The sequence below is a fragment of the Chrysoperla carnea genome, chromosome 3 (assembly GCF_905475395.1).
Source record: "Chrysoperla carnea chromosome 3, inChrCarn1.1, whole genome shotgun sequence".
Taxonomy (NCBI): Eukaryota; Metazoa; Arthropoda; class Insecta; order Neuroptera; family Chrysopidae; genus Chrysoperla; species Chrysoperla carnea.
The window spans coordinates 35,801,427-35,827,994 of NC_058339.1; the positions used below are offsets into that span (position 1 = coordinate 35,801,427).

The 26,568-nt window shown below is 28.8% G+C and overlaps 2 protein-coding genes across 5 annotated transcripts in view; one reads left to right on the plus strand and one right to left on the minus strand.

Moving 5' to 3' along the window:
• LOC123296560 (titin) overlaps positions 1 to 7,131 on the plus strand; it is a 175,143-nt gene extending 168,012 nt beyond the window's left edge. Inside the window, 6 exon segments of the mRNA XM_044878085.1 lie at positions 2,808 to 3,110; positions 3,621 to 3,926; positions 4,103 to 4,174; positions 5,187 to 5,486; positions 5,633 to 5,938; positions 6,769 to 7,131. Of these exon segments, the coding sequence (XP_044734020.1) occupies positions 2,808 to 3,110; positions 3,621 to 3,926; positions 4,103 to 4,174; positions 5,187 to 5,486; positions 5,633 to 5,938; positions 6,769 to 6,965 (1,484 nt within the window). The 3' untranslated portion in view covers positions 6,966 to 7,131.
• Positions 7,132 to 12,398: 5,267 nt separating this feature from the next.
• Positions 12,399 to 22,235, minus strand: LOC123295778. Of its 4 annotated transcripts, none has more exons than XM_044877226.1 (8): positions 21,993 to 22,235; positions 19,291 to 19,414; positions 18,569 to 18,654; positions 17,483 to 17,578; positions 16,471 to 16,533; positions 15,752 to 15,832; positions 14,089 to 14,333; positions 12,399 to 12,481 (listed from the first exon to the last, which is right to left on the minus strand). In XM_044877226.1, the coding sequence occupies exons 1-8, from the start codon at positions 22,065 to 22,067 to the stop codon at positions 12,442 to 12,444; spliced, it is 810 nt and encodes a 269-aa protein (XP_044733161.1). In that variant the 5' UTR covers positions 22,068 to 22,235; the 3' UTR covers positions 12,399 to 12,441. The 4 variants fall into 4 exon arrangements, with proteins under 4 accessions (XP_044733161.1, XP_044733162.1, XP_044733160.1 ...); XM_044877227.1 differs by having other exon boundaries at positions 14,102 to 14,333; positions 15,752 to 15,802; positions 21,993 to 22,234; XM_044877225.1 differs by having other exon boundaries at positions 14,102 to 14,333; positions 21,993 to 22,233.
• Positions 22,236 to 26,568: the final 4,333 nt, after the last annotated feature.

Genomic DNA, 26,568 nt, shown 5'->3' on the forward strand with positions numbered 1-26,568 from the left:
TAATATACAACATGTTAGCTATTAGAGTTGTCCTTTTGATTAAATTTTTAACGAGGAGATTTAAATATAATATTTAAACAAAGATCGCACGAACGCATTGAAGCGACTCGTGTAAGTACCTATACGATTCGCTTTAACGCATCTTCTTACTAATTGATTTTAACACGCGATGATTCGTTGTAAAGAAAACAATTCCCTCAACTTGAGTGGCAATTCTAATATCTATCAAATATCTTTATTAATACTTTTCACATTTCTCTATTTAATAATTTATCATTTTCTTAAAAATCTTTTATGCTTTCAGATTTTTTATGGTTGAGCAAATTTGTTTCTATTTTAAATTTATGATAGGCCTACTATGACCATCCTGCAATAATCGAATTTGCTTTAAGTCGTTTGTTTAATGAGAGTATTTATTTAAAAATTTCAATAAAACAAAAATTTATTCAACTATAAATAATCTTTTCAAAATATCTTTTTTACAACATTGCTTAATTAACACTTTCTTTACTTTCATAACATTAATATTTCAGATGATACTTTACGAAAACAAAAAAAAAGAGGTCCACGTGATCCAGTACTTGGTAAAAACAAAAACCCTGTCAATAATATACTATTTAAAAGCATCCCTTCTAATATAACCACTTTTATTTCCGTTTTTAGAATTTTTAATACATATGCATCATCCAAAGAAAACAATTGGGAAATAACATGTTCTCAAAACGCTCAAATATTTTCGCCACTAGATGTTAGGAGCAGCCTGATACGTATTATACTTAATATGAGATTTTAAAAATAGCCATCTTAATATTCTTGATTTTCAAAAATATTTCAACACTTTCTTACATTCTGAAATCATAAATTTCGAGAAAATTGCATTTAAAGTCTTCTCATTTAACATTTAAATCAAGTGGTTTATCGTGACATCTAGTGACGTATTAAAAACGAATGTATGCTTACATTTTGAGTTTGTCAATTTGTAATATACATATTTTTTTTCCAGCAGAAATATGCTGCGTTGCAAAGATACTTATATGCTCAAATACTTTTTTTAAATTTTAATTTTAGTTCGATAATTTCCATGAAAAAAAATTATACCTATGTTAAAGCATATATAGTATGGCACGCCATTTTACTATTTAATGTCCGAAAAAAAATGATCGTAATAATAATACATTATTATTATGTTAACATCATAATAATAATCATTTTCATTATGTACATAATTTTAATTCAATCATTTTTATTATGTACATAATTTTAATTCAATCATTTTTATTATGTACATAATTTTAATTCATATTAAATAGTAAAACGGCGTGCGCTATATTTCCATTATGTACATAATGTTAATTCAATCATTTTTATTATGTACATAATTTTAATTCTCTATTTCCATTATGTACATAATTTTAATTCAATCATTTTTATTATGTACATAATTTTAATTCTCTATTTCCATTATGTACATAATTTTAATTCAATCATTTTTTTTTTAATCTAATTCAAATAAAATTAACTGATTTATTATTATGTATCATCATAATAATAATACATTTTTATTATGATGATAACATAATAAAAATGTATTATTATTATGTATCATCATAATAATAATACATTATTATTATGATGATACATAATAATAATACATTTTTATTATGTTATCATCATAATTTTAATTCTCATCTCTCTTTTCTCATCTTATCTTATATCAATCTCTCTTTTACTAGGATTTATTTTACAAAATATAAAATATAAAATATAAAATTTCTGATTGAAAAAAAATAATTAATTAATTTTTTTCTCGATAAAAATTAGTCTATTAAATAGTAAAATGGCGTGCCATATATATAGTGTGTCCCCGGATAGAGCTAACTATACTTGTAAATTTCCTTATTTTGCATTTTAAGAAAAAAAGTCATTCTTTATAAGAAGTTTTGCTTATTCTGAAAAGTATGTAGGTATATTTAAAACTTCTTAATAATGTACAGGGTAGCCAAAAATTTGGAATCACTATTTTTATTTTTGGTAAACTACCCTTCTTTTTTATAAGTTGCGGCGAAATGTTACTAAGAAAAGTTACTCGCAATTAACAATTATGACTCCATACAAAATATTTAGAAGATCCGTGTACTTAATAATAGCATCATTTTTTATTTGAACAAAATCTCTAATTATAAAAAACGTAAGAAAGAAAATAATAATAAATCAATTAACATGTACTATTCGAGAGTGTATTTTATTGTGGACTAGTTTAGAAAATTAACAAAAAAATTTAGTTTCTCGGATAAACATTCACTAAGAATGGAATTGTCAAAGTTGGAAAGATCTGCTTGATATTGAGTCATAATTGTTAATTTCGAGTAACTTTTTTTAGTAACATTTTGTCAACTTTTAAAAACGAAGGGTAGTTTACCAAAAAAAAATAGTGATACCAAATTTTTGGCTACCCTGTACATTATTTAGAAGTTTTAAATATTCCTACATACTTTTCATAATACTTATAAAGAATGACTTTTTTTCTTAAAATGCAAAATAAGAAAATTTACAAGTATAGTTACCTCTATCCGGGGACACACTGTATATAGACTACTAAGATATAAACTCAATTTTCATATTATTTTGTTAACATTCCATTTGTATTATTTTTTCCATTTTTTTCCAACAACGAATATATAAACAAAGAATGAAATTCAGTCTAATGATTCAAAAGTTAATTGTATTCCCTTATGTTTATCCATAACTAATTAATGTTTCTTGTATGGTTTCACCAAGCACGATAGTAACTGTAAAAATATTTTCAGATAAACCAAGTAAACCTGAAGGACCAATTCTTCTTAAGGATGTTGAAAAAGAATCTGTGGTAATTGCTTGGAAACCTCCATTAGATGATGGTGGTATTGAATTATCGAAATATTCGATTGAAAAGTGTGAAGTTGAGAAACAAGAATGGACTAAAGTAGCAGATGTTGAAACAGATGTAAGATCCTACTGTGTACAAAAGCTACGAGAAGATTCTACTTACATGTTTAGAGTTGTGGCAAATAATCCTGTTGGAGCGTCTGAACCATTAGAAAGTGATACACTTAGATTACATAGTGGCACAAGTAAGTAAATTATTATTCTTTATCTTAATTTCATATCGTAATTTTTATGAATTAAAAAAAAATAAAAATAAATAAAAAAATAAAAAATTAGCTTAAAAAAATTGTAATCTTAAATTGAAGAATTTCGATTCCGTAAAAATGAAAACAAAAATTTACAATTTTATCTATCATTTAAACCCCCTTTTATTCGTTTTTTGTGAAAAATTCATATCGATTTTCTCTTTTTTCACAAAAGACTAAAAACCAACACTTATTATTTAATAAATTATTTCTCGTAAACCGTTCAGAGAATTTATTGAAATTTATACAGAAGACGTATTAATTGACCAACAAAATTTCAGATTTTTGGTAACACTATCGTTTTCGTATCGAAACGCTTTTAGAACGATTTGGCAGTTAATCAATTATAATAAACGGGGTGCTTCTTAGACTGCAGCAAATAATCCTTCTTCCAAGAATTTATAAAAGTTAATCATTATTAATAGAAACTGTCAAAATTTGTTATTTTAGCGAAACCGTCTCCACCTCGAGGTCCAATCGAAATTTCTGGAATGACAGCAACATCATTCTCATTGAAATGGCTACAAAGTGAACATAATGGTGGATCAAGGATTATCGAATATATTGTAGAAATGCAAGAAGAAAATACTAAAAAATGGACCAAAGTTGGTGGCACACGAGATGAACTTACAGAACTTGCAATACCAAATTTGAAAACTAAAACCGGATACTATTTCCGAATCACTGCTAGAAATGCTGTAGGTAAAAGTGACCCATTCTGTCCAGATGAAAAAATTGTAGCCGGACAACGTATAAGTAAGTATAAATTGTGTAATGTTTATTACATAAAACATTACACAGAAATGTTTTACATTTCTGGCTTGAAATTCTTTGCAAATTTAACGCTTTACCTTTTTTATCTATATTTCTTTAATCTTTTTAATGCTTTTTCTTTACTCTATTTAATGCTTCACTTCTTGCTTCTACATTAGGATCGAAACTTACAGAAGGAGCTTTATATGCATTGCTAGGTATTTTTCCACGCACCAAGCTTTCTGGCGTTTGTAAGTATCTAATGCTTTCGCTTGCTTTTATTTCTTCCTACAGAGAAAGTGTTGTTAATATATAAATGACTTAAGTGGTAGTGAGCTTGTCCATAATTTTTTTTACTTTATTGCACTTACTTCGCGCTTATTTGATGACATTTAAGTAATTTTTAGTTATATAAGAAGATTTCAAATCAAAAAGGAGTCGTATATGCTACTTATTCTAAATTAGCCATTTGCTTTGTTTATTTTCAAAATATATATTTTATTTCAAGCCCATTTATCAATCTAAATAAACTTAGATTAACATAATATAATAAATTATATTATTTTTTATGTTTTAATTTAAAATTGCAAACAAATTAACTGGGTTCGTTATTTGTCGTCAAACTGTCGAATACAAGTGCCAACTTCACACCAAAGTAAATGCAATATATGAAAAATTTTGACTGCGCTTATTATAAAGGCACGTTGAAACCAATGCGACAATTTGTTGTCACTAGTCGAGCACAACAGCTATTATGATGTTCTCGATAGAGCAAAACACAACACGCGTTGTGTTGATGAATATTCTCGATTTATACCCATGTTTAAATTTGTAATACACGATTGCGAATCGTGTATTACAAAGTATTACAAAATTTGAAAATCGATATAAATCGTAAATATTCGTCAACACAACACGTGCTGTGTTTTGCTCGAAAACATCAAGTAAGTACCTACGAGTTGCAATAACATCTGACTGATGACTAATAATGCACAAATTATTTAACAATTTTTCTCACACAAAAATATGATATTCCAAATTAGTGATTATTTCACAAAAAGCCGGGCGTTTTTAGTTCTACACGTCATGAAAGAAACTAAAATTATAAAAATAAAATATTATGAACAGGCTCATTGTATGAGTGTTGAATTTGATTATTATTATTATATTAATGTAAATCGTAAATAAATTAAAATGTATAATCAATCTACTAATTTATTAAAAATTAATTTATAACTTACTAATTATTCTGAAATTATGTAGCACCACCATCTTGTCCTCTCCATGTGGAATTATTGGATAATACTAGTCGAAGTGCAACAATTACATGGCGGCCACCTGCAAGCAATGGTGGGGCAGATTTAATAGGATACGTACTTGAAAAGAAATTAGCAGCTAGTCCAAAATGGGAGAAAGTTGCAAGTGTTGACCCATCAGTATATACTTATACATTCGAGAAACTTAAAGATAGGCAAGAATACTTATTCCGAGTATTTGCTGAAAATTCCGCTGGATTAAGTACACCAGCTTCCACAGCGCTTGTTTCATTAGATATACACGCAAGTAAGTTAAATTTTCTATCTAAACAGAATAATCCCCCTGTAATTCCTACTACCCCTACCCGTTGTATTTGTACTATTTTTATATTTTATACAAAGCTATTTACCTCAATAAACGTCTTTTCGTAACAATATCATTTTCATTTACAGCCGTTCCATCACCGCCAACTGCACCACTAGAAATACATGCTGTTGGTCCAAATAGTGTACAAATTGAATGGGGTATGCCCGAATTTAATGGTGGTGCACCATTAATAGGTTATAATATTGCTATCCGAGATACAAAGAAAACAATGTGGATGGAAGTTGCAAAAGTACGAGCTGGTGTTCAAAAGTATACAATTAAAGATTTAGAACAAGATCATGATTATCTTATACGAATATTTGCTAGAAATGAAATTGGTTTAAGTGAACCATTAGAATCAGAAGAACCATATAAGGTCTTACTAACCGAAGGTAAGTTTTGATCTATAGGAGAATGTGACCCAAATATATGACCCAAACATAATAAATCGTTTTAGAATGCAAAGCACAAGAAATCTTAGAGAAATTTAGCTGGATAAGATATTAAAAACTGCTCATTATCTTATATGCGAACTTAAGTTTAATTTTAAACGGTGAACTTTATGAAAAAAAAAAAAAAAACAAGAAGCCACTTTTACGTGAACTGGTATAAAAAACCTAAAGTAGCTTTACTTGGTTTAAAAAAAAATGCCGTTTAACTGGTTCTATAGAAGGGGATGGGTGGATATACAAAAATTGGTGTAATAGAGTTTCTGGAAACATCCGGAATATTAATATATAAGCTTTTCTGAACAAGAATCAATTGGTCCTGTTCCATTATAGGAGATGGCTTATTTACAGTAAAAGCTAGCCCATAGATTCTGAGAATTGTAACAATTTTCATTAATAATCAAAGTGATATAATTTGATACTAAAATACGACGATAAAATCAGCAAAATGTTTTTGGATTTAATATAAACTGCACAAATTTTTTTTTTAAACAATTTTTGGTAGTAAATTTTCGTTTAAGTCACTTCTACATCTACTATGAATGTAATATACGATGTACCCTCTAGGAAGTGCACCGGGCAACATATAACTTTTGATCTAGAAGGTGAATAAAGCTCTATTCCAAATTTGCATTGAAATCGGTGTTATATAGGTCAAAAATTAGAGATTTCGTGTTTTGCTCTCCTCGTTTATTGGAGTATATAGGGTACATGCACTTCTGTATATGTATTATTCTGTAAATAAAATAATAATAATATTTATATTCTTTTAGGTATTGATGAAGAAGATGTATCCAAAGGTGATATCACAGAACGTGAACCAACAAGCTATAGTACAGATAATACATCATCATGGTTACGTGAACATAAAATGGATGCTGATATAAATTCATACGCTCGAGGTTATCTATTACGGCGTGATGAATATTTCTTCAGAATTTGGCATTATGCTAAACAACTATTCAAATAAAAAATCCATTTTTATACTAATTATTTCTAAAAAAAAAGTATCCAATTTGTAAAATAACTTCGAAATGGATTTATGTTTTCCATACTAAATAAATCAACCAATTTTTTTTTTTAATTCATATATACATATTGCATATTCATCAAATTTTTAAATTACGAATTGCGAGCGATTATATTATTTTTTTGTTTAATTAATATGTATGTATGCTCAAGAAAAAAAAAATTGATTGATTTCTTTATAAAATGTTATTCACTACAAATTGGATATTATGAAAGTTTCCTAGTAAACTTTTTTCCTTGCTGTGATACTCAAATACTCTGAATCGAAATAATAATCTCGATGATGGAGACAATTTATTTACAAAATAAATAAACAAACAATGAATATTTTATCTATATATTTGACGTGTTTATTATTTTTAAGTGTAAATTTTGTTAAGTTTAATTTATTATTATTATTTTATTTTATTTTTTTTTGTTTAAATTAAACTGATAACAAATTATTTATTTATAGAAATTGAGAAGTAATTTTTATTTTGAGAGAAAATATAGGTGCATTTTTACAAATAATATTATTTTTTAATTATATAAATAAGTAATTTGTTAATTATTATAAACTTATATTATCAATAAACATATATATAACTGTTATGAATAGTTTAATTTAAAACTTACCTCCTAGAACCTTAGAAAAATTGTTTAGTCACATTAACAACACCACTTACTATGAACAAAGTCTAAATTAAGACAAGTGAAAATTAACAATTGATTAAGTTAATTGTTGAAATACCCTTTGTAGAATGGGATCTGACAAAAGGAGGCATGACACCTGGTTGTCAAAGTAGAAACTAATTTCAAGTTACAGCTTTTAGTGTTGAGCATTGAAATGTTTGGAGTTGGTTACTTTTTGCAAGTTATAATTACAACAACAATAAATAATTGATAAAAAAATTAAATTATGGCGTTTGGAAAGTATTTACCTCAATTTAAAAGCACAAAAGAGTAAAGTGTAGTGTGAAAAATTGCCAAAGTCGTTCCAATACGAATACAGATCTGAGTTTTCATAATTTGCCTCAAGCAGGAAAATATTAAACGATATTTTGGTTTTTTTGAGAAAATTGAAGTCTTAAAATTTTGACAGAAAACAGTGCAATTAAAAAATATCTTACCAAGTCAAAAAGTGTACTCACATTTAAAAAAAATGATTATGTCTTATCAAGTAAATTTATAATGTATTATTGAACTAATAGTTTTCTATCTAAAAAGATTACTGTGTTTTGACATCAAGAATACTTGAAGAGATATTTATTTATTTATATCGATTTGATGAGGCTTTTCTTTTAAATTAGTTGTTTTTAAACAGTATGACGTTAAACTGAGCACATCCTCCTCACTTTCGACTTGATTTTTTCCACATTTAATCACATGACTTGCTTTCAAAAGTCTTTCACCTTCAGTAAAATTACGATTGCTCGGTTTTTTTTTTGTCCCCAACAACAAATTTCATTAATATTAATCATTCTGTTCTTGAAAAATTGCAAAAAGTTTATGTATTGCTATGTTATTTTTTAAATTTGTCACTTTATGTCAGCCATGTTTTTTAGCCCCGCCCATATGTCAGATCCCAATAGGGTTCTTTTCTACAAAATGACAAACGTCAAAGAAGGGTTTACTCTTATAAAAGTTGTCTCTACACCACACGAGCCTAAAAAAAGTATTTGGAAAATATCGAATTATTTGAAAAAATTATATAATTAGTATCATCTTAACTGACCTGCTAGACATTATTTTCCCGAAAATATTTTAAAAAGTCTAATGTCAAAAGAGACATAGGATATGTGTAAGCAAGTTTTTTAAGGTGTTTAATATATGTCAAACTTGAAACGAGAATAAACTCTATTTGCTTTCTCTTATACAATAAAATCGTAGCTTTTTTTCTTTTTGTTTCTTGGCTTGGACCCGACAAAATCCGTCATTTAGCATGATTAATTTTCGCAGGACCCCATTTAAAATATGCTTCTTAATTTTTTTTAAACAAATAAGTAATATTAACCGAAACGCTTCGGAAAAATTTTTATCATATAATTGGGAATAAAATTCACAAAAAAATGTTCTTAGACATTTTTCTCTAAACCATCCAGTTATCGTGAAAATGAAACGTTCGTTATTAAAAGATTCTTTACAAGATAATTAATTTTAAAAGTCTGATTTTATGGAGAGGAGAATAAAAATCATGAAATGTGGTTTTGTATTGAAACAAGAAAAAATTTACGTAAATAGAAGCAAACGTGATTTGTTAAATAGAAAAATTGAAAGAAATTTAAAAAAAAGTTTTCATGATCCAGAATGCCTGATTACTGACATTTTAAGTTTCCCAAAATTTTTCTATAAATAGGTATTTTTTTTGTGTATGCGTTAATAGAAAATTTTTCTAACATTTTTTCGTCATTACAAAAAAAAAAAAAAAAAAAGTTAGGAAAATTTTCGACAATGAATCAAAAAATGTAAGTATTATTAAATAAGCAGCTACATTTTTGCCACCTAAAGCTCCAAAAAATTAACATCATGGCGAAACAATCTCAAACTGTGAAATCTGAGCACAAAACTATTGGTCTCAAAAATATGTCGAAAAAAAACATATCATATGGATACAATAGTTTCAGCGTATATTCAACAGTATCAAAAGCATCGAAATCTTCGAAATCCGTAGTTTGCGTTGAGCATTGTAAAGATAATTGCAACGAACAAATAATAACATCATTGTACGATAAGTTTCGAAGTATTAACTGGTATAGAGCATTAAAAAAGAAGAAATCAAAATATAAATTGAAACTTTACAAATTTGAAATTCAATCAAGTCGAAACAAACAAAAACCAAAATCAGAAAATTTTGTTTCAAATTTCTTAAAAACTGGTAGAACCAAAAGAAAAGAAAATATACCCCGAAATATTGCACAAACAGAATCAAAAAGAGATTTACAATCGGTTCTGAATCACATCGATAGAACAAGATATGAGTATAAAAGAGATATCGAGAAGATGAAACGTTCATTACGTCTATTAAATGAAGGTTTACAAGATAAATGTGATTCAAATTATAATTTTAAAAAATCTATTTACGATTTTATGGAGAAGAGATTAAAAACGATGAAATGTCGGTTTGTATTGAGACAAGAAGAAATTGACCAAAAGAGGCGCGAGTGCAATTTGCTGAATGCAGTAGCAAAATTAAACTGATAACAAATTAATTATTTATAGAAATTGAGAAGTAATTTTTATTTTGAGAGAAAATATAGGTGCATTTTTACAAATAATGTTATTTGCTGGCTTAATGCAGTAGCAAAATTCGAAAAAATAAAAGTCACGCAGACGCAACATATTAGTCATGTAACGTCATTGGAAAGTGGAAGATCGTCATGAATAGGCAAACCATTAACAAAAGATCGAGTATGGGAAATAAAAAAAAATGCTCTATTTAATTTAGTAAACTGTAAATAAGTTTAAAAAAATTTTTAATGCTGGAAATATTAAAAGTCTGTTCAAATACTCTTAAAATTATTAAATTAATTATATTAAAATACCTACCATTTATTGCATATTTTTCCAATTTTGTAGGATACAAAAATATTTGTTTATGATTATGAAAAACTTTTAATTTTTTATGATCAAGTATGAATGTCTCTTGACATTTCAAATTTCCAAAAATGTAAAAAATAAAAATTCATAAAATTTACCGTTAATATTAAAATAATTTAAAAAAATTCAAAAAAATCACAAACAAATAATAAACCAAAAAAAATTTTGATATTAAAAGAAATTTGTTTTAAATGTTGTAAAGATGACACAAAAAGTGCAAATGCAATTAGACAAAAATGTGGCTGCAAAAACCAGTGCTACATATTCGACAGCTTCAAGAGCATCAAAGAAATCTTCGTCATCAGCACCCATTACCTGTCTTGAACATTGCATACATAAATGCAATAACAAAAAAATTATAAAAACATTAGATAATAGATTTCGAAGTCTCAAATATTACAAAAAATTAAAAGAATCTAAATCAGCACATAAATTATCACATTACAAATTCGAAATTCAGTCAACTAGAAGACGAAATTATTGTGATCGACTAGCTGATGCAAGAAACAAAATCACCCAAAAAATAGAAAAGGCATCAACAACTCCAACGACTGTTGTAGAACAGAAACCTTATTTAAGATTAGAATTATCTGAAGTACTAAATTACATTGATTATACTCGACGTTTGCATAGTATTGCAGTGAAGAAATTAAAACATTCCTTAGAGGAATTAGATAAATCGCTTGTGGATAAATGTAGTTCAAGTTACAATTTAAAAAAATCAATTAAACATCTCATTCAGAAGCGATTAAAATTTTTAGCGAAATGTCGATTTGTTATGCCTGTGAAAGAAAAAATTCAAACAAAACGCGAACGGGAACTATTAACCGCAACTATTACAAAAGATAGACAAATCCAAATGCTTAAATTTGCAAGGATAAACAAAATTGAATCATTAGCAATGATCAAATCTAAACAGTTCCAAAAAAAATGAAATTAACAGTGAATTAATCATATTTAAATGAATGTACTATTCTTGTTTTTGGGATAATTTTAAATGATCGATTTTATAATAAATGCCACAATAAATTTTTTCATTTTATGTAGGTACAATTTTAAATTAAAATAAAAGAAAGAAAAATATTTTTAATTTCGATTCTTTAGATTTTTTTCTTTTTCTAGAATGTTTCACAAGACCACTAGTTGATATCCTTTATAGTTTTGGAGACAGTGAACTCAGAAAGTTTTGTTCTAATTTGCGTCCTTAAGGATAAACAATAATGTTTATGAATAAAATGTTTCAAACAAAAGTTGTTAATTTTTTATAAGGAACATTTTTAACTTTTAAACTTTTGTTTTATCTATACAACGGTTTACAATCTGGGTCCTACGGACCAAAGACCTAATTGACCTTTGTTGCTCATTTACGAACTAAGCCTCACTTTTTACGTCTTGAGCACGCTATAAAAATCTCAGCTTGATATGTCTTTTCGTTTTTGAGTTATCGTGTCCACAGACAGACAGACAAAAATATTTTTAGGCTTTACAAACTTGGGACTAAACTTAGTATGCCTTTGTATAAGTATATTACATATATACAGGGTATAAAAATAGCCCTTTATATTAAATTTCTAGAGGAATACTTATTTTTAATTTTCAAAAAATTGCTTAAATGAAAACTGGAAATATCATTTGTTTTCGTTAGTCAGGATATGAACCTAATATGAAAGGAGTTTATAATGATATTTAGTTTGTGTCATCGGAATTTTAATTAAATATTTTGATTTGAAAACAATTTTCATATAAATAAAACACACATATTTATATTTAAAAACATATAATTATTAATCGTTATAATTTACTTCCATCTTCATTAATTGAGATCATAAAAAAAATTATAATCACTGGTCAAGATCACGCCCGCTTGGCTCAGTACTGAATCTGTAAAGAATATTTCTTTATTATAATTTCAAAATTTGTAAGACACTCCTCAGCTAATTATAAGATTTTAAAATTAATCCCTGGAGCATAGATAACAAAATTATGTGTTTATATCCTAAATAATCTACTCAAGAACATATGTATTAAGGACGTAAAACTAGCGGGGAGAGGGTAGTAGAAAAAAAGACATCTAACTAGGCGAGGTCTAGTTCTCTCGGTCGTTGCGTACTTTGTACTGCGCATCAGGCTGTCTTAATTTTTTGTCTTTTACAATCAATTGAAAGTGGTTGAAAACATGTTTTCAATCACTTAAGACAGCCTGATGCCGCAATACAAGGTACTTAACGACCGATGACTAGATTCCGCCCAGATAGGCACCTTTTATGTCCTTATTATATACGTTCTTGAATCAACTTTTAAATTATATAACGTGCATTGAGAAAGGAACTCTAGTTCTTTCCGAGCTATTTTCAAGAACATATATATAAGGACGTGAAACTTGAGCGAAGAGGAAAAGAGCGCCTATCTGGGCGAGGTCTAGTCCTCGTTCGTTTCGTACTTTGTACTGCGCATCAGACCGTCTTTTGTTTTCAATTGTTTGTCTTTTCATGTCAATCAATTGATGAAAGTGATTGAAAACAATTTCAAATGTTTTCAATCATTTAGACAGCCTGAGATGCAGCGCAAAGTACGCAACGGCCGATGACTAGACCCCGCCCAGAGGAGCCTTAAATTCATCCACGGGTGCTTATATCTCGCCGTAGGAGGTTTCACGTCCTTATATATGTTCTTGGTTATTTTCTTTTGAGTTGAGTTCTGTTATAATTATGCTATTTGCGCAGGCGTAAGAAAACCACTTGAAATTTTTATAGCGCTTTATACTTAAAAGAAAACAGGTTTGGCCACATTAATTTTTCTATTTTTAAATTTCAAATACGCTCAGAAGATGGTAGGTGTTGCTGCTTGAAACACAGTTATGGGTATCGGAGCATCTAGATCATTGTAATTAATGTATCAAAACTACAAGCAACTACTTTTAACAACAAGCAATCACCTAGCCTTTGTATATTCGCGTTCAAAGGCACGCCATATATGCTCGTGTGTCTCAGACTGACAAATCTGAAATCAATAATTACGCCTTTACTCAAAAATTAGTATTACTGGAACTTTGCGGAATTTAATAGCTACTTAATTCATTCTTAGACGTGAATTAGTGTAGTGCGTGCGTTAGTGCTGAGACTACGTGTGACACTTTATGACTGGGTGTTAATAATGAATTCAATGCCTAACATCAAATTAAGTAGCTACTCAAATTAAACAAATGTCCTAGTGATGTTAGTTTTTGAATAAACAAGGAATTATTGATTTGCCTGTCAATACGCGAGTATACGAAGGATAAGTGAACTATAGATAGATATTTGCTCTTCTCAAACGCTTGAGTGGCTAGACTACTTAGTTTTTGACTAAATTTTGAATCTTTTGTTATACCCAACTGTCTTAACACACTTATAATTTTATAGTTTTAGATGAGAAAATGTATATAATTTTATGAAATGTTGCAATTTTGCCCCAACACCATCAAATTTCATTATATTTATTCGTATTACCTTATAAGCTTACCTCTCCGCTCTGTTTGAGGTGCATTCACGGGAAATTGTACACGCTTACTACTTGGCCTACGACTCATTGCCGTCGTAACATCTGGTAAAGCTAATGAATTTTGTGTGGGACTTGGTGGTGGAGTAATTTGTGCTTCGGTTACACCACCGCCTAAAGCGAATGACGTTCCACGACGGGTGCTAGTTAGATAACTAGTCGCTGTAGATGGTCCAATATATTCAACACATGGTACCTATAAACAAAATATTATAATTATTTCTCGCTTGCAAGTAAATACATTGGGGTGTCCCAAGAATCATGAATGGCAGAAAAGGATAGATAGATGATGGAATTTTAAGAAGAAAAGTCCTTTGGCATTTTCAATCGAACGAACCCCCAACAAGACAGGACTGAGTTAATTAAAGTTGTTTCTTTAAAAAAATTCTAAATATTATTAGTAAAATTAAAATTTATTCAATAAACAAAATTTGAATTTTTTTCGAATTCGAATTTAATTGAATTTGGGTAGGGATGAAGTACGTTTTACATTTGAGAGCGGATTATTACGTTCATTAACACGGAATCCACGCTAGTAAAGCATTTTTTTCTGGCAAATTAAAATTAGATTCTTTAATTATGAAGCTATCTTAAGAAAATTATTCATACTAAAATAATTTGATTTGAATTTGAATATGTCATACTAAAATGATTTGAATTCTTTTTTTAATGATTAGAATAATATCTAGCTCGGTGTTAGTAACGCCAAAAGTACATGAAAAATGATTTTTAAAAATTGCCTTAAAATTATTTTAAAATCAACAATACTGCAACAGTAAACACAATTAATCCAACCGCTCGCAGGTGCCTCATACTTAATTCCTATCTACCTAATTTCAATAAAAAAAGAAATATCTAAACTCCAGTGGTATTCAAATCATCTTTTTCGTTGCGCTGTCAGGTTGTTATATTAGTATAGTGAAAAAATCAAATTTCCTATATAGAGCATTAAGGTAGTACCAGCATGAAATCACTTTTCGACAGATTTGGCCGAATTTTTTTTCTCGGGTTTATAATAGCTTTATTTATGAATTCCTAAAATTTCATAATTTTTGACCGTTTAGATCGCGAGATATTTAAAGACAAAGTTCGCGATTTTGAGGGTCATGTCCCATTTAAAGCATGTAAAATGTCCGGTCTCTCCAACTATTTTTTATGATATTATTATATATTGAAGAAAAAGTAGAAAAAAATGTTTATACAATAAAATTCTAAAAAAAAAATTTAGAAATTAATTTTCACTTTCAAGATATTAATTTTGACGTAAATTGATCGAAATTGGGACGTTGGCATAATTATTTCCCATTTTAAACGGTCAAAATTTCTGAAACTTTGGGAATTAATAGTAAGCATTATTAAATTCTTAAATTTAATTTTTCGTTAAATTCTGTCGAAAAAAAAATTGTACCATTGCTTTAACATAGAAACTGCAAATACCATGCTGGAAATACCTTAAGCGTAAATATCTTTATAAATAAGTATTAAACGTCACGAAAAAATAAACATGAATAAATTAGGTTTACAAAATAATTTCTTCGTCTTAGAATTCCATCCCCTATTTTCATTCATTTTGACTTTTAGAAACCATGTATATATAATGTAGGCAAATCTTACATGCTCCAAGTGGTACTGAGCAGTTCCACGACCAGCCTGATATTCTTGATACTGCGAAACCACACAAAGAAAAGAATAAACCTAAAAATTTTAATAAATTAGTACTATTATTTACAATTATTTATATATTACTCCAAGCAAATTAGAAATTGGTTACTAGTGTATTTTCTTTAAATTCACGTAAAGTTGTAGGTTTTAAAGATATAGAAGGCTTATTCCATTCTCTGTATATGCAAAATTTACACACATATTTATAACTTTTTCTAGCAAATCTTAAACCCTTACTACTGGTTTTTTTCAGAATTTAAGTACCCAAATGTCTAATTTGCTTGGAATATACTACAGGACAGTTTTTGTAGTTCTTAAAAAAACACTGTGGGTCAAAAGTAGCAAACTAGACGATTGAAGGAGCTTGGATAATAATTATAATGATTCGTTTTTTTAATTTCCAATGTCTTGACAAACGTATTCATTCGAAAACGGAAAGAATTCAGATTGAATTTGAGATAATCAATTATCAAGGATAGATAATCAGACCTAAACAAGAGAAGCAAAACTGGATACTTGTAATTTGTACTACCTTGTATTAAATAAAATAAAATATGTGTTTTGTTTGAAAGTATCTTGAAATAAGTTAAATATAGTTGATTCAAAAATGAAATCATTTGAATGCATACAAAACTAAAATCGTTTAAATTTTATACTAAAGGGCAACTTACATTTAAACTGAGCAAGAAAAAGTCGATTGTGAATAAAATAGCTGTACTTGGATTAAAGCGTAACTGTAACAGACAAAAAATTATATCCTTAGACATTTTAGTTGTTATAAAATTTTAGTATAAACTTAGAAGTTTTAATTCTAAGTATACAGAGTGAACCATGTGATTTTGAAAACACTGTAAAATAAAAATCTAGTAAGATGAAGTCCATTCAGGCATACATCGTTTGACAAGGGCTAGGGCGGGGGGTAGGTGGATCAAAAGCTTTGTGTTGCTCTCCTACCTTCGACAAGTGCTACCGTATGTTAATTTTATTAAAGATTATTTTTAATGAAAATACAAAAATTTGAAACTGCCGCTTTAATTTAATTATTTCTAAATATACAATTGAAAAAATCATCACAGCAGTGCGTAAGCGTAGATTAGAAACTGGAAAATTTAAAGTGTAATGTGTGATGATGTATGTAATGTATGTTGATGTGTGTGAAATATTCTTGCAGTTTTCAACTGTTGTTCGGTAAATCTTTTTTTTGGATGGTAAAAACATAATTTGTGAAAATTGAAGGACTTTGGTTTTACAGCGCTTTTAAAATCGCACACTTCTCTGCCTCACAGTGTAGATTCCCATTTTATATTATAATAAATGCTGAAAAAATCTATTCGCAGAGATATTGCAAATATAAATGGCCTCCGATGAGTTTCTTAGTTTTTCCAAGTTAAAGAGTTAGGGTGAAAATCATGTGGAAACTGGAAAACTTTTTTTTTTAATGATATCTAACATCTAACGATTAATTCGTTTTTATCATCTAGGTTGTATTTAGAGTTTCCAATTTGAAAATTTTTTCGAAATATTAAATTAAATTCCCCTTGTATAAGCTGTTCGAAAATTATGAAAAATTGCTCATTTTGGTAATCCTGGGCGTATGTATGTGGCAATGTTACATTAAAAAGCCTGCATGCATTTCCAAAAAAATAAATAAATAAATAAATAAATATATATATTGGAACGCACCGTTTCATTGATGAAAATATATACACAATGAACTAATTCTATAATTGTAGCAATGATGATTGTAAAAATCCATGGAACTAGTAGGAATTTTCTATCCTGAAATACAATATTTGAATTTTATTTCAAAACAATATAATTTTAAATAAATTGGAAAAAAAACACATAAAATTAGCTATTAGCTACAGAGATGAAAAAAAAGAGATTATACAAATGATAGTAGGAGTACTAGATATTTTGTAAGTTACAAATAGTCCAGGGAGTTTACGAATGACCCAATGATAAAGCTCTAAAACATACTGTCGAGAAGCAACAAATTTGGTCGGGTAGAAGAAAAATTCTAAGAAGGATAATGTTTTTTGCATTTTTTCCAGCTGGATTCCAGCAAAAATCGAAAAACGGTTTTTCGCTCTAAAAAAATCAAAGCAAGCTACAAAAAAAGTTAAATCAAAAAGTTGTAAAGAGTAAAAAAAAACCTATTGAATGAGGCTTGCTGGATACGTTGGTTATTCTCCGATAAAATCACGAAATTTAATCGAAAATCGTCGTTTTTTGTTCTCGCCACGAACGGTTCAACTTTTATTATATTTGTAATTAACACATAAAGATACCTCTACCGAGTACAACAAGGAGCTTTTTTTTTAAATTTAAATTATAATAAAAATTGAGCAGTTCAAGCTAGAACAAAAATCGAAGAATTTCGATGAAATTTCGCGATTTTCTCAGAGAATTAGCAACGAAATTGTATTAAGCAAGTCTCTCTCATTCGATAGTTTTTTTTATTCTTTGTAACTTCCTGATTTAACTAATTCGACTTTTACCGACTTTTCCGATTGATATAGGTTATATTCTGCACCATCTGGAAAAATGCAAAAAACGCTTTCTGTCTAAGAATTTTTTCTTATACTCCACCAAATATTTTGCTTATCAATAGACTGGATTACTTTTTGTTTCGTACATTCTCTGGAGTAAAAGTTGTCTGATAGAATATGGTGGTTGATACCCTCTCTCAGTAGAGAATGGATCCAGATTATAAAATATAACGTGCACATCCAAAATTTTATACCCGTGCAGTAGTAAGTTACTTACGGTGTATACTCCGTACAAAAGTAGTAATGATGTAAGAAAACCACAACTAGAACTGCACAGTATGACAATACTGATAGTCATTGTAGCTAAAAATTAATTAGCTATAAGCATGATATTTATTTAATGCTTACTAGTATACTGAAAATATCTAATCAAAATACACGCGGCGTCAAAAGTAACGCAACTGAAAATTTATAGCAAAATTTCTCTCATTATCGAATAATTGTAATGCCGGTTTTCCACTAAACAGACAAACAAAAATAAAACTCAAAATAAAATAATAACTTAGCTTTGAGTGATAATAAATTAGCACGTGAAGTGAACAAAATTGAAAAAGAAAAGCTCAAATTCTTTTAAGACTTCGAGTTTTAAAGTTTATTTCACCTTTAGGTATAATTTTTTTAAAGACTATAGGCGATTCAAAATAGTAGACGTTAAATTTTTGCTGTTGCAATTTTCGTGATCAAATGTTATTTTCAGTATACTATAGTACATATGAGGTGTTTAGTTTTTTAACTAATAAACGCGAGAATCCTAAACGAAATCATGCACTGCTTACAATTTAATTTCATTTAACTTTAACAACTTATTATCGCAAAAACTACTTTTAAGTAAACATGCATTGAGTTTTAGTAGGAGTAATTCTTTTTTTACTAACCAACTCAAATGTACTAGCTTATTAAGCAAACGACAACAAAAGTTTATAATTAAAAAAAGCTTACTGTGTGAAATTGTTTCTGGCTCTAAAATAGTTGTACTGTATGGATTTTCTGGTGTGCTAGACAAATGTAGACGTTCCTCATTTAAGAAGTTTGCCATCATGAGTATGGTCAAAGCGAAATATGACTGGAACAAAATCAATAAAATTTATATCAGTATTTTACATAAATATGTCCAACTCATAACAGTAAGATGGTCCAACTTATAACAGTAAGACTTCAGTAAATTGTATATAACGCTAAAAAATCATAATTTCTCAATAAGAGCCAAAGGTATGGAAATCTTTTGAATAAATTAGGCATTTTTCTGAACATATATTGCTAAAACGGCTGTTTAGAAAAATGGGAAATTTCTCTGAATTCATTTCAAATATCGCATAAACGTTAAGTATTCATTACATTTTCAATGAATTCAGTGAAACATTTTTGTCTCTTCTAAGGCTCCAAAGACCAGGGCCGGATTAATCCTCAACGGGGCCCTAGGCAACCATCAATTTGGGGGCCCTTTTTTCACGCCCGTTCCCTTCTTTTTTCGATTAAAAAATACAAACTTAATCTGACTCAATGCAAAGTATACCTAACATCTCGAATCGCTCTTGTCGCGTTGTAGCTCTTTCAGCAGCTTTGATTTTTTTTTAATTGCGAGAAGGATCGTTCGGCAGAACAATTTGTGATCATTAATGTTAAAAAAATCCGAAGAGCTATTTCTGTGTTAGGAAATACATCGGCTAATTGATCTTCCATTAGAATCTTATACAAATGACTATAAGTTTTGTCAAAGTAGTCGGAAATGTCCTTTTTAGGAACTTTGTCTAGTTCGTCGGTCGTCGCCTTTTGAATGCGGCCAATTGAGTTTTATTTATTTGAGTAAAATTTATTTTCAGTTCTGATTATATTTCCATTCACTCTCTAGAATTTTATGTTTGTAAGAAAATTTTAGGAGTCTTTTTCATTTTTTGGGGGCCCCCTAAAATCGGGGGCCCCAGGCAACTGCCTTTTCTGCCTACTTGTTAATCCGGCCCTGCCAAAGACGGTTTTGTAATTTATCATCCATAGGCTTTAAATCATAAAGGATCCTTAGATCAAAGTGTGTGACAAAATTTCAAATTTTCTAGGCCCTCGATTTGATAATACTCCTAGGCTAGGTTAGGTTATATTAACTGTCCACGAAGGACCCACTTAGGCTATAGAGTGCATTGTGATACCATATTTGTGTTTTACCACCTTTCCGCTGATAATTTCATTTTTCAGCTCCTCTATTTCAGAGGCTAAGTGCACCTCCTTCATGCATCTACCATGCACTACACCAGCCCATCTATTAATTAAATTAATTTTGTTGCGACGGCGGGAATCGAACCCGCTACCCTATGTATACCGCGGACGGAATTGCTTACGCCTTAACCAACTGAGCTAATAATACTCCTAAATGAGATTTTTTTTCAAAATTTAAACATTCTATATCTAGAAAATAAGGCTTTCTCGGCTATAAGTGCGTATAAAGCCCTGTTGACCTGGTTTCATAATTGGACCATCCTGTATAACTGTACTCTTTTTTTGAGCAGGTAATTTTATTGAGTTTCAATATGAAAAGAATACCTTCTCAAATTCAATTTTCTTAAAAATATCCACTTTGTAATTCAATCTTTTCATTTGGAATCCACTACCTATACCGGATGATTCAATAATACAGGCTGGGTAGAGAAGTATGTAATTATAATAGAAATACTGTGAAACGAATATCTAGCATTTTACCAGTTTGAACGGCATAAAAAATCATTAAAATTAAATAAATTGTATTTTACAACATAAGAAATCATGAAAATTGAATAAATTGTATTTTTAAGTAATTGTGTATATAACGAAGAAAGTTACAAATAAGTCGAATCTAACAACTAGCGACTTTTTTTGTAAAAATAAGAATATGAACAGGGATAGATTCGAACATGGGTTCCTTGCCTTTAAAAGAATATATTTCATTTTCGAGGTACAAATTAATCAAGTTTTAAAGTAAAGATATGATCAATGGTAATTGTAAATTATTTTTTCAAGATCTTACACAGCAATAACAAAAAAAAAAGAGTTATTCTTCTTTGCTGTGAAAGTTTATCACCCTGTACCTCGAAAATGAAAAGGCTAAGACCATATAATTATATGAACTCTTTTTTTTGTTTTAATTGAAGGAACGCATGCTCAAAGTTTGACAATGTATCATTGAACCGCTCTGTTAATCGCAGGAACTACTTGAGTTTATAGCTTTGCGTAATTTATGAATAGCCATTATCTGTAGCTATTTACTTTGACAACCCTTTCAGCTTCAACCTGACTCAAACGTAAATATTATTAGCTGTTCCATAGGGACATTATCAAAGGACTATATACTATTCCAATATTAATTTTTATTTATTTTTATACCTCTCACTTAGATGCATTGCCTAAAGCATGTATTCTGTCACACTAGTGATATTTATATGGCCAAACGTAAATCGAACATTCTGTATAAATTCTACTCAAAAATCGTGTAATCGATTTGATAAGCGTTATCAACAGGATATCAACTGAGAACCTTGAGGAAACGTACCATCAACAATTCAGTCAATATTTTTTTGGTTGAATTAAAATAAGTAGTCGCCAAATTCGAATTTTTTAGATAGTGACAGAATCCACCAACACTTTTAAGTTATCAATTTAAATCAAAGTACACTTACCGCTGTATAAATTCCACTAGCAAAACTTCCCTGACGTACAGTTCTCCAGCAACAACAGGATTGCAATATTGCCATTATTTTGTTGTAAATAATTTATGTTATACTTTGATAAAACATAATATGATTCATTTTGTTTCACTATAAACATTGTTCGGGTAGATGGTAAAGATGTTCACTTAATTTAAAAACCATTTGTTATGGAAACACTTTTTCACATTTTCCTTTTTACACCTTTTAAATGTTATTTTTTTTCAATTTATGTACTCTAAACACTACATACATATGACGTCAGTACATTTTTTATTAAAATAAAAACCTAAACTGTAACATTAAATTAGATTTTCACAATAAAAATGAAAAAATAATTTTTTTTTTCTTTGCAATAATAAACTTATTGTTGCGTGAATTTTCTTTTTTATTAAAAAAAAAAGAAATATTTTTCTATATTTTTACTTTTGTGAAATCATCAAATCAATATAAACACTTTATTACATACTTTTGTTTAGGTCATATACTTTTCATTCGATTACGCAAAATCGGAGATTATCATTTATGTATCCTGACTCGATCGATTTTGGGGGAAAAATTCAACATGCATGCAAGATCTGCCTAGTCTTAGCGAATTTTGGTATATAGGGTGTCCCAATAGTAGGAATACAACTGCACAATTCGGCGAGGCATCACTTGAAAACTCTGTATTTAAATATTAAGTCTACTACCGAAACATTTATGCCATTAAGAGAATCAGTAAATCAATCAATTTAAATGTTTTTAAACGATTGAATCGAACAAAGCAATTTATAAATTAAAAAATGACCCTGTGCGATTGGGTGCATTTTGACACCCAGAATACTATTCGCTATTTTCTATGCAATTTAATATACTACAAAATTCGCAAACAAATTTTTTATCACGTCATGTTTTCCAACATGGAACAACTTTTGATATCATACCTTAAAAATATGACATATATAAGAAAATTTTTTTTGCTATTTTCATGATCACCAAGTTTAATTCGATAGAATATAGTTATTTTAGATACTCAAAGTACTCAAAGAAATTGCCGATTTGTGGCTCGGTGATTTAAAAAAAAAAAAAACGAATATAACAACTTACGCCAGTCAAATTCTACATAAAAATTGAAAAACGCGATGTAATAAAGCTGCTTATTTGGCTCCCTTAGGGGATTGTGAAACTAAATATTGTTAGCAAAAAAAAAACACGGACTTTTTTCAGTTTTTCATTTATTACGCAGGTAGCATAAACGTAGTTTCGTACGTTTTTTTTGCTGCCAAAACGTAGTTTATACGCATAGCATACCAAAAAAGCAAATAGTTTCACATCGCTTTTTGTGATTTTAGTTGTTTTTTGCAAGATTTTACTGGCGTATATCGGTAGAAAATTATAATTTAATTTTAAATTATTCCCATCTGAATTTTTTTTTATTTACAAAACGTGCCGTTACATAATTTATCATATTAAAAAAACAAACAATATAATAAAACATAAAATTAAAAAGAAAATATTAATGTTAATCTTGAATTGAAAAACATTCTTAAACTGAATAAATACGAAAATCTCTAATCGAAAAAAATTCGAATTTATTTGCATGAATATAGTTTATTTTATACCCGTTGACAAAGAAAATGGGTAAGTATATTCGAAACTATAGTTATATAAGACTTTGTGTATGAAAAAAAAAATTATTTTTAAGATTAAATTTTTCTGCGGAGAAGCGTAGTATTTAACCCCTCAAAAAAAACTGACAAATATTTCTTTTTTACTAGATATTCATTGTGAGCGTGATTCAAATATGCCTATAATTAAATTAAACAAGTGAAAACAAACAATTAACTGAGTTAATTGTTGAAATACCATGCATAAATTGTGTTACTAATTACTCTATCACATTACACATACAAACATATGTGACACATACATAAATGATAATCAAGTATAGTACATATTATAAAATTTCCGCCTAATTGGCGCCCTCACGGGTAAACAGTGATGTTTACGAAAAAATGTTTCAAACAAAAGATGTTTAATTTTTTGATAAGGAACATTTTTTACATTTAAACTTTTGTTCTATCCTTAACGGTTTACAAGATGGGTCCTGCGGACCCAAGACCCAATTGACCTGTAGTACGCTGTAAAAATTTCAGCTCGATATCTTTTTTCGTTTTTGAGTTATCGTGTCCACAGACGGACGGACAACCGGAAATGGACTAATTAGGTGATTTTATGAACACCTATGACAAAATTTTTTTCCTAGCATCATTATTTTTAACCGTTACAAACTTGGGACTAAACTTAATATACTATGTATATTTCATATATACATGGTATAAAATGCAAAAATGATTTTATCGAACACTCGAAGGAACGAGATACCTGTCGTCTGACGTCTGCCACCCAATTTTCAAGGTTTTAAATTGCGGGCAAATCGTGATCGACAAAATGGTTTTACAAATAAAAATTGTGAAATCCTTTATCTCTGGTAGTGGAACCAATGATAGTCCCGTTCCTATAATAGTCCACATTTAAAAAAAAAAAAAGTATTCTATGACTAATTCGTTTCATATTCATTTCAAGTTTCTGCTTTTTAATTGACAATTACCTTTTTATCAAACATTTATTACAATTCAGTATAAGGTTTTGTATGATGGCTCGATAGGTACAGTTTGTTAAGAATACGCTCTAGCCTCGGCCTTTCTAAGAATATAAAAATTGTATTTGAGTTTTTGTTGAAAAAGAAAATCAAAACTGAAACTGTAATGGCCACTACATTGCTAGTCTTCAAGAAGTGTGTAAAAGTTTTCTTCTTTTCGAAACGAGTTTCTGTTTTGTTTTTGTTTGTCCGTTTAGTGGAAAACCGGCTTTAAGATGATCCACAGACACTTTTTATACCATGTATATGAAATATACATAGTATATTAAGTTTAGTCCCAAGTTTGTAATGCTTAAAAATATTGATGCTACGAAAAAAATTAAAAACAGAAATGTCTGTCTGTCTGCCTGTCGTCTGTCGTCTGTCGTCTGTCCGTCTGTCATCACGATTTCTCAAAAACGAAAAGAGATTTCAAGCTGAAATTTTTATAGTGTGCTTAAGACGTAAAAAGTGAGGTCGAGTTCGTAAATGAGCAGAATAGGTCAATTGGACCCACCTTGTAAACCGTTAGAGATAGAACAAATGTTTAAGTGTAAAAAATATTCCTTATAAAAAAATAAACAACTTTTTTTGAAACATTTTTGAAACATTGACCTCAAAAAACAAACGATTGCTTTATCAAAACTGTCTATACATGGTATTTCAACAATTAATTTAGTCAATTGTTTGTTTTTACTTGTTCGACATAATATTCAAAATTTTTTTATTTTCAATGATTAAAAACTTCATAAATAAAAAGTATTTTTATTAATAATAGAAATTTTTTCCTATAAGTAACGGGTCTCATTGAGTAACTATATTCCTGAGATAGTCCATCACCATTTTTTTTTTTAAATTTCGTTTTTTTTTTTTCAGTTTTAGAACCACTTAAATAAGAAGAGTTTTCAAAAATATTACCACTAAATAAGTTATTCATTTACTCAAGGCAATTTAAAAAAAAAAAATTTAATTCCCAATTTCTTTGCCAATGAGTATATTTCAGTTTAAAATAGTAATTATAACTTGTGATATAGATAATTTAAATTTATGGTTATGCATCTATTTATTTCCGTGAGCAATTTATATTTCTATTCAAATATAGTATTCAACAGAAACTATTTCCGTGATGTTATAAATAATTTATTTTACTAAATAAAACTCAGATAGTATAGTAGGTATATAATAGAAAATATTATCTCTATATGTTATAAATGCAAAAGTAAGCATGTTTGTTTGTTTGTTTGTTTGTTACGCTTTCACGCTAAAACTAGCGAATGGTTTTTAATAAAACTGTACAGCAATATAGTTCATACTTCAGAATAACACATGAGATATAATTTATAAAGATATATTAATAAAAAATAAAAAAAAATTTAAGATATAATTTAATTTGACATTACCATAAATTACAGATTTCTATAAAAATAGTCAATATAAAATATTTCACGGTCATCTTTTCTGATATACTCAATGAATAATTACGACTATTATACATTTAAAAAAAAATAGAAAACCATACATATATTTTACCTGTGTAAAATAATCCTTACCATTATTTCGAGTGTTATAGAAAGGGGATAAGCGACCGTCGTGAAGTTGGCCCCCGCATTTTTTGTTCCAGAATATAAACCATATGGTTCGATTGTACTCGCATTAAGATGGATTGTTCCAGAATTTCACCCTTTTGTACCACCCCATTCTCGAGATATTCAATTATATATGCGCGGGGGCCAACTTCACGCTAGCCCCCGCATTTTTTGTACTGAAATTTTAATGCTACCTTTCGGAAGAACAATCAAATTAAAGGATTGTTCCAGAATATAAAGGGAAAAAAATCAAAAATACGGGGTGGGGAGCCAAAAATATACCAACCCACTAATACTAGTTAACAAGTTACCAATTCAGTAGAATAACGCTATAAACATA

What these genes read in the sequence shown, in the direction of transcription:
- LOC123295778 (XM_044877225.1), bottom strand. Translation starts at nt 22,067, where the DNA reads ATGGCAATATTGCAATCCTGTTGTTGCTGGAGAACTGTACGTCAGGGA. An exon ending in TTTTGTACGGAGTATACACC is followed by an intron (nt 17,579 to 18,568) that starts GTAAGTAACTTA and finishes ATTGTATTTCAG; the next exon opens with GATAGAAAATTCCTACTAGT. An exon ending in CTCAGTACCACTTGGAGCAT is followed by an intron (nt 14,334 to 15,751) that starts GTAAGATTTGCC and finishes TTTTGTTTATAG; the next exon opens with GTACCATGTGTTGAATATAT.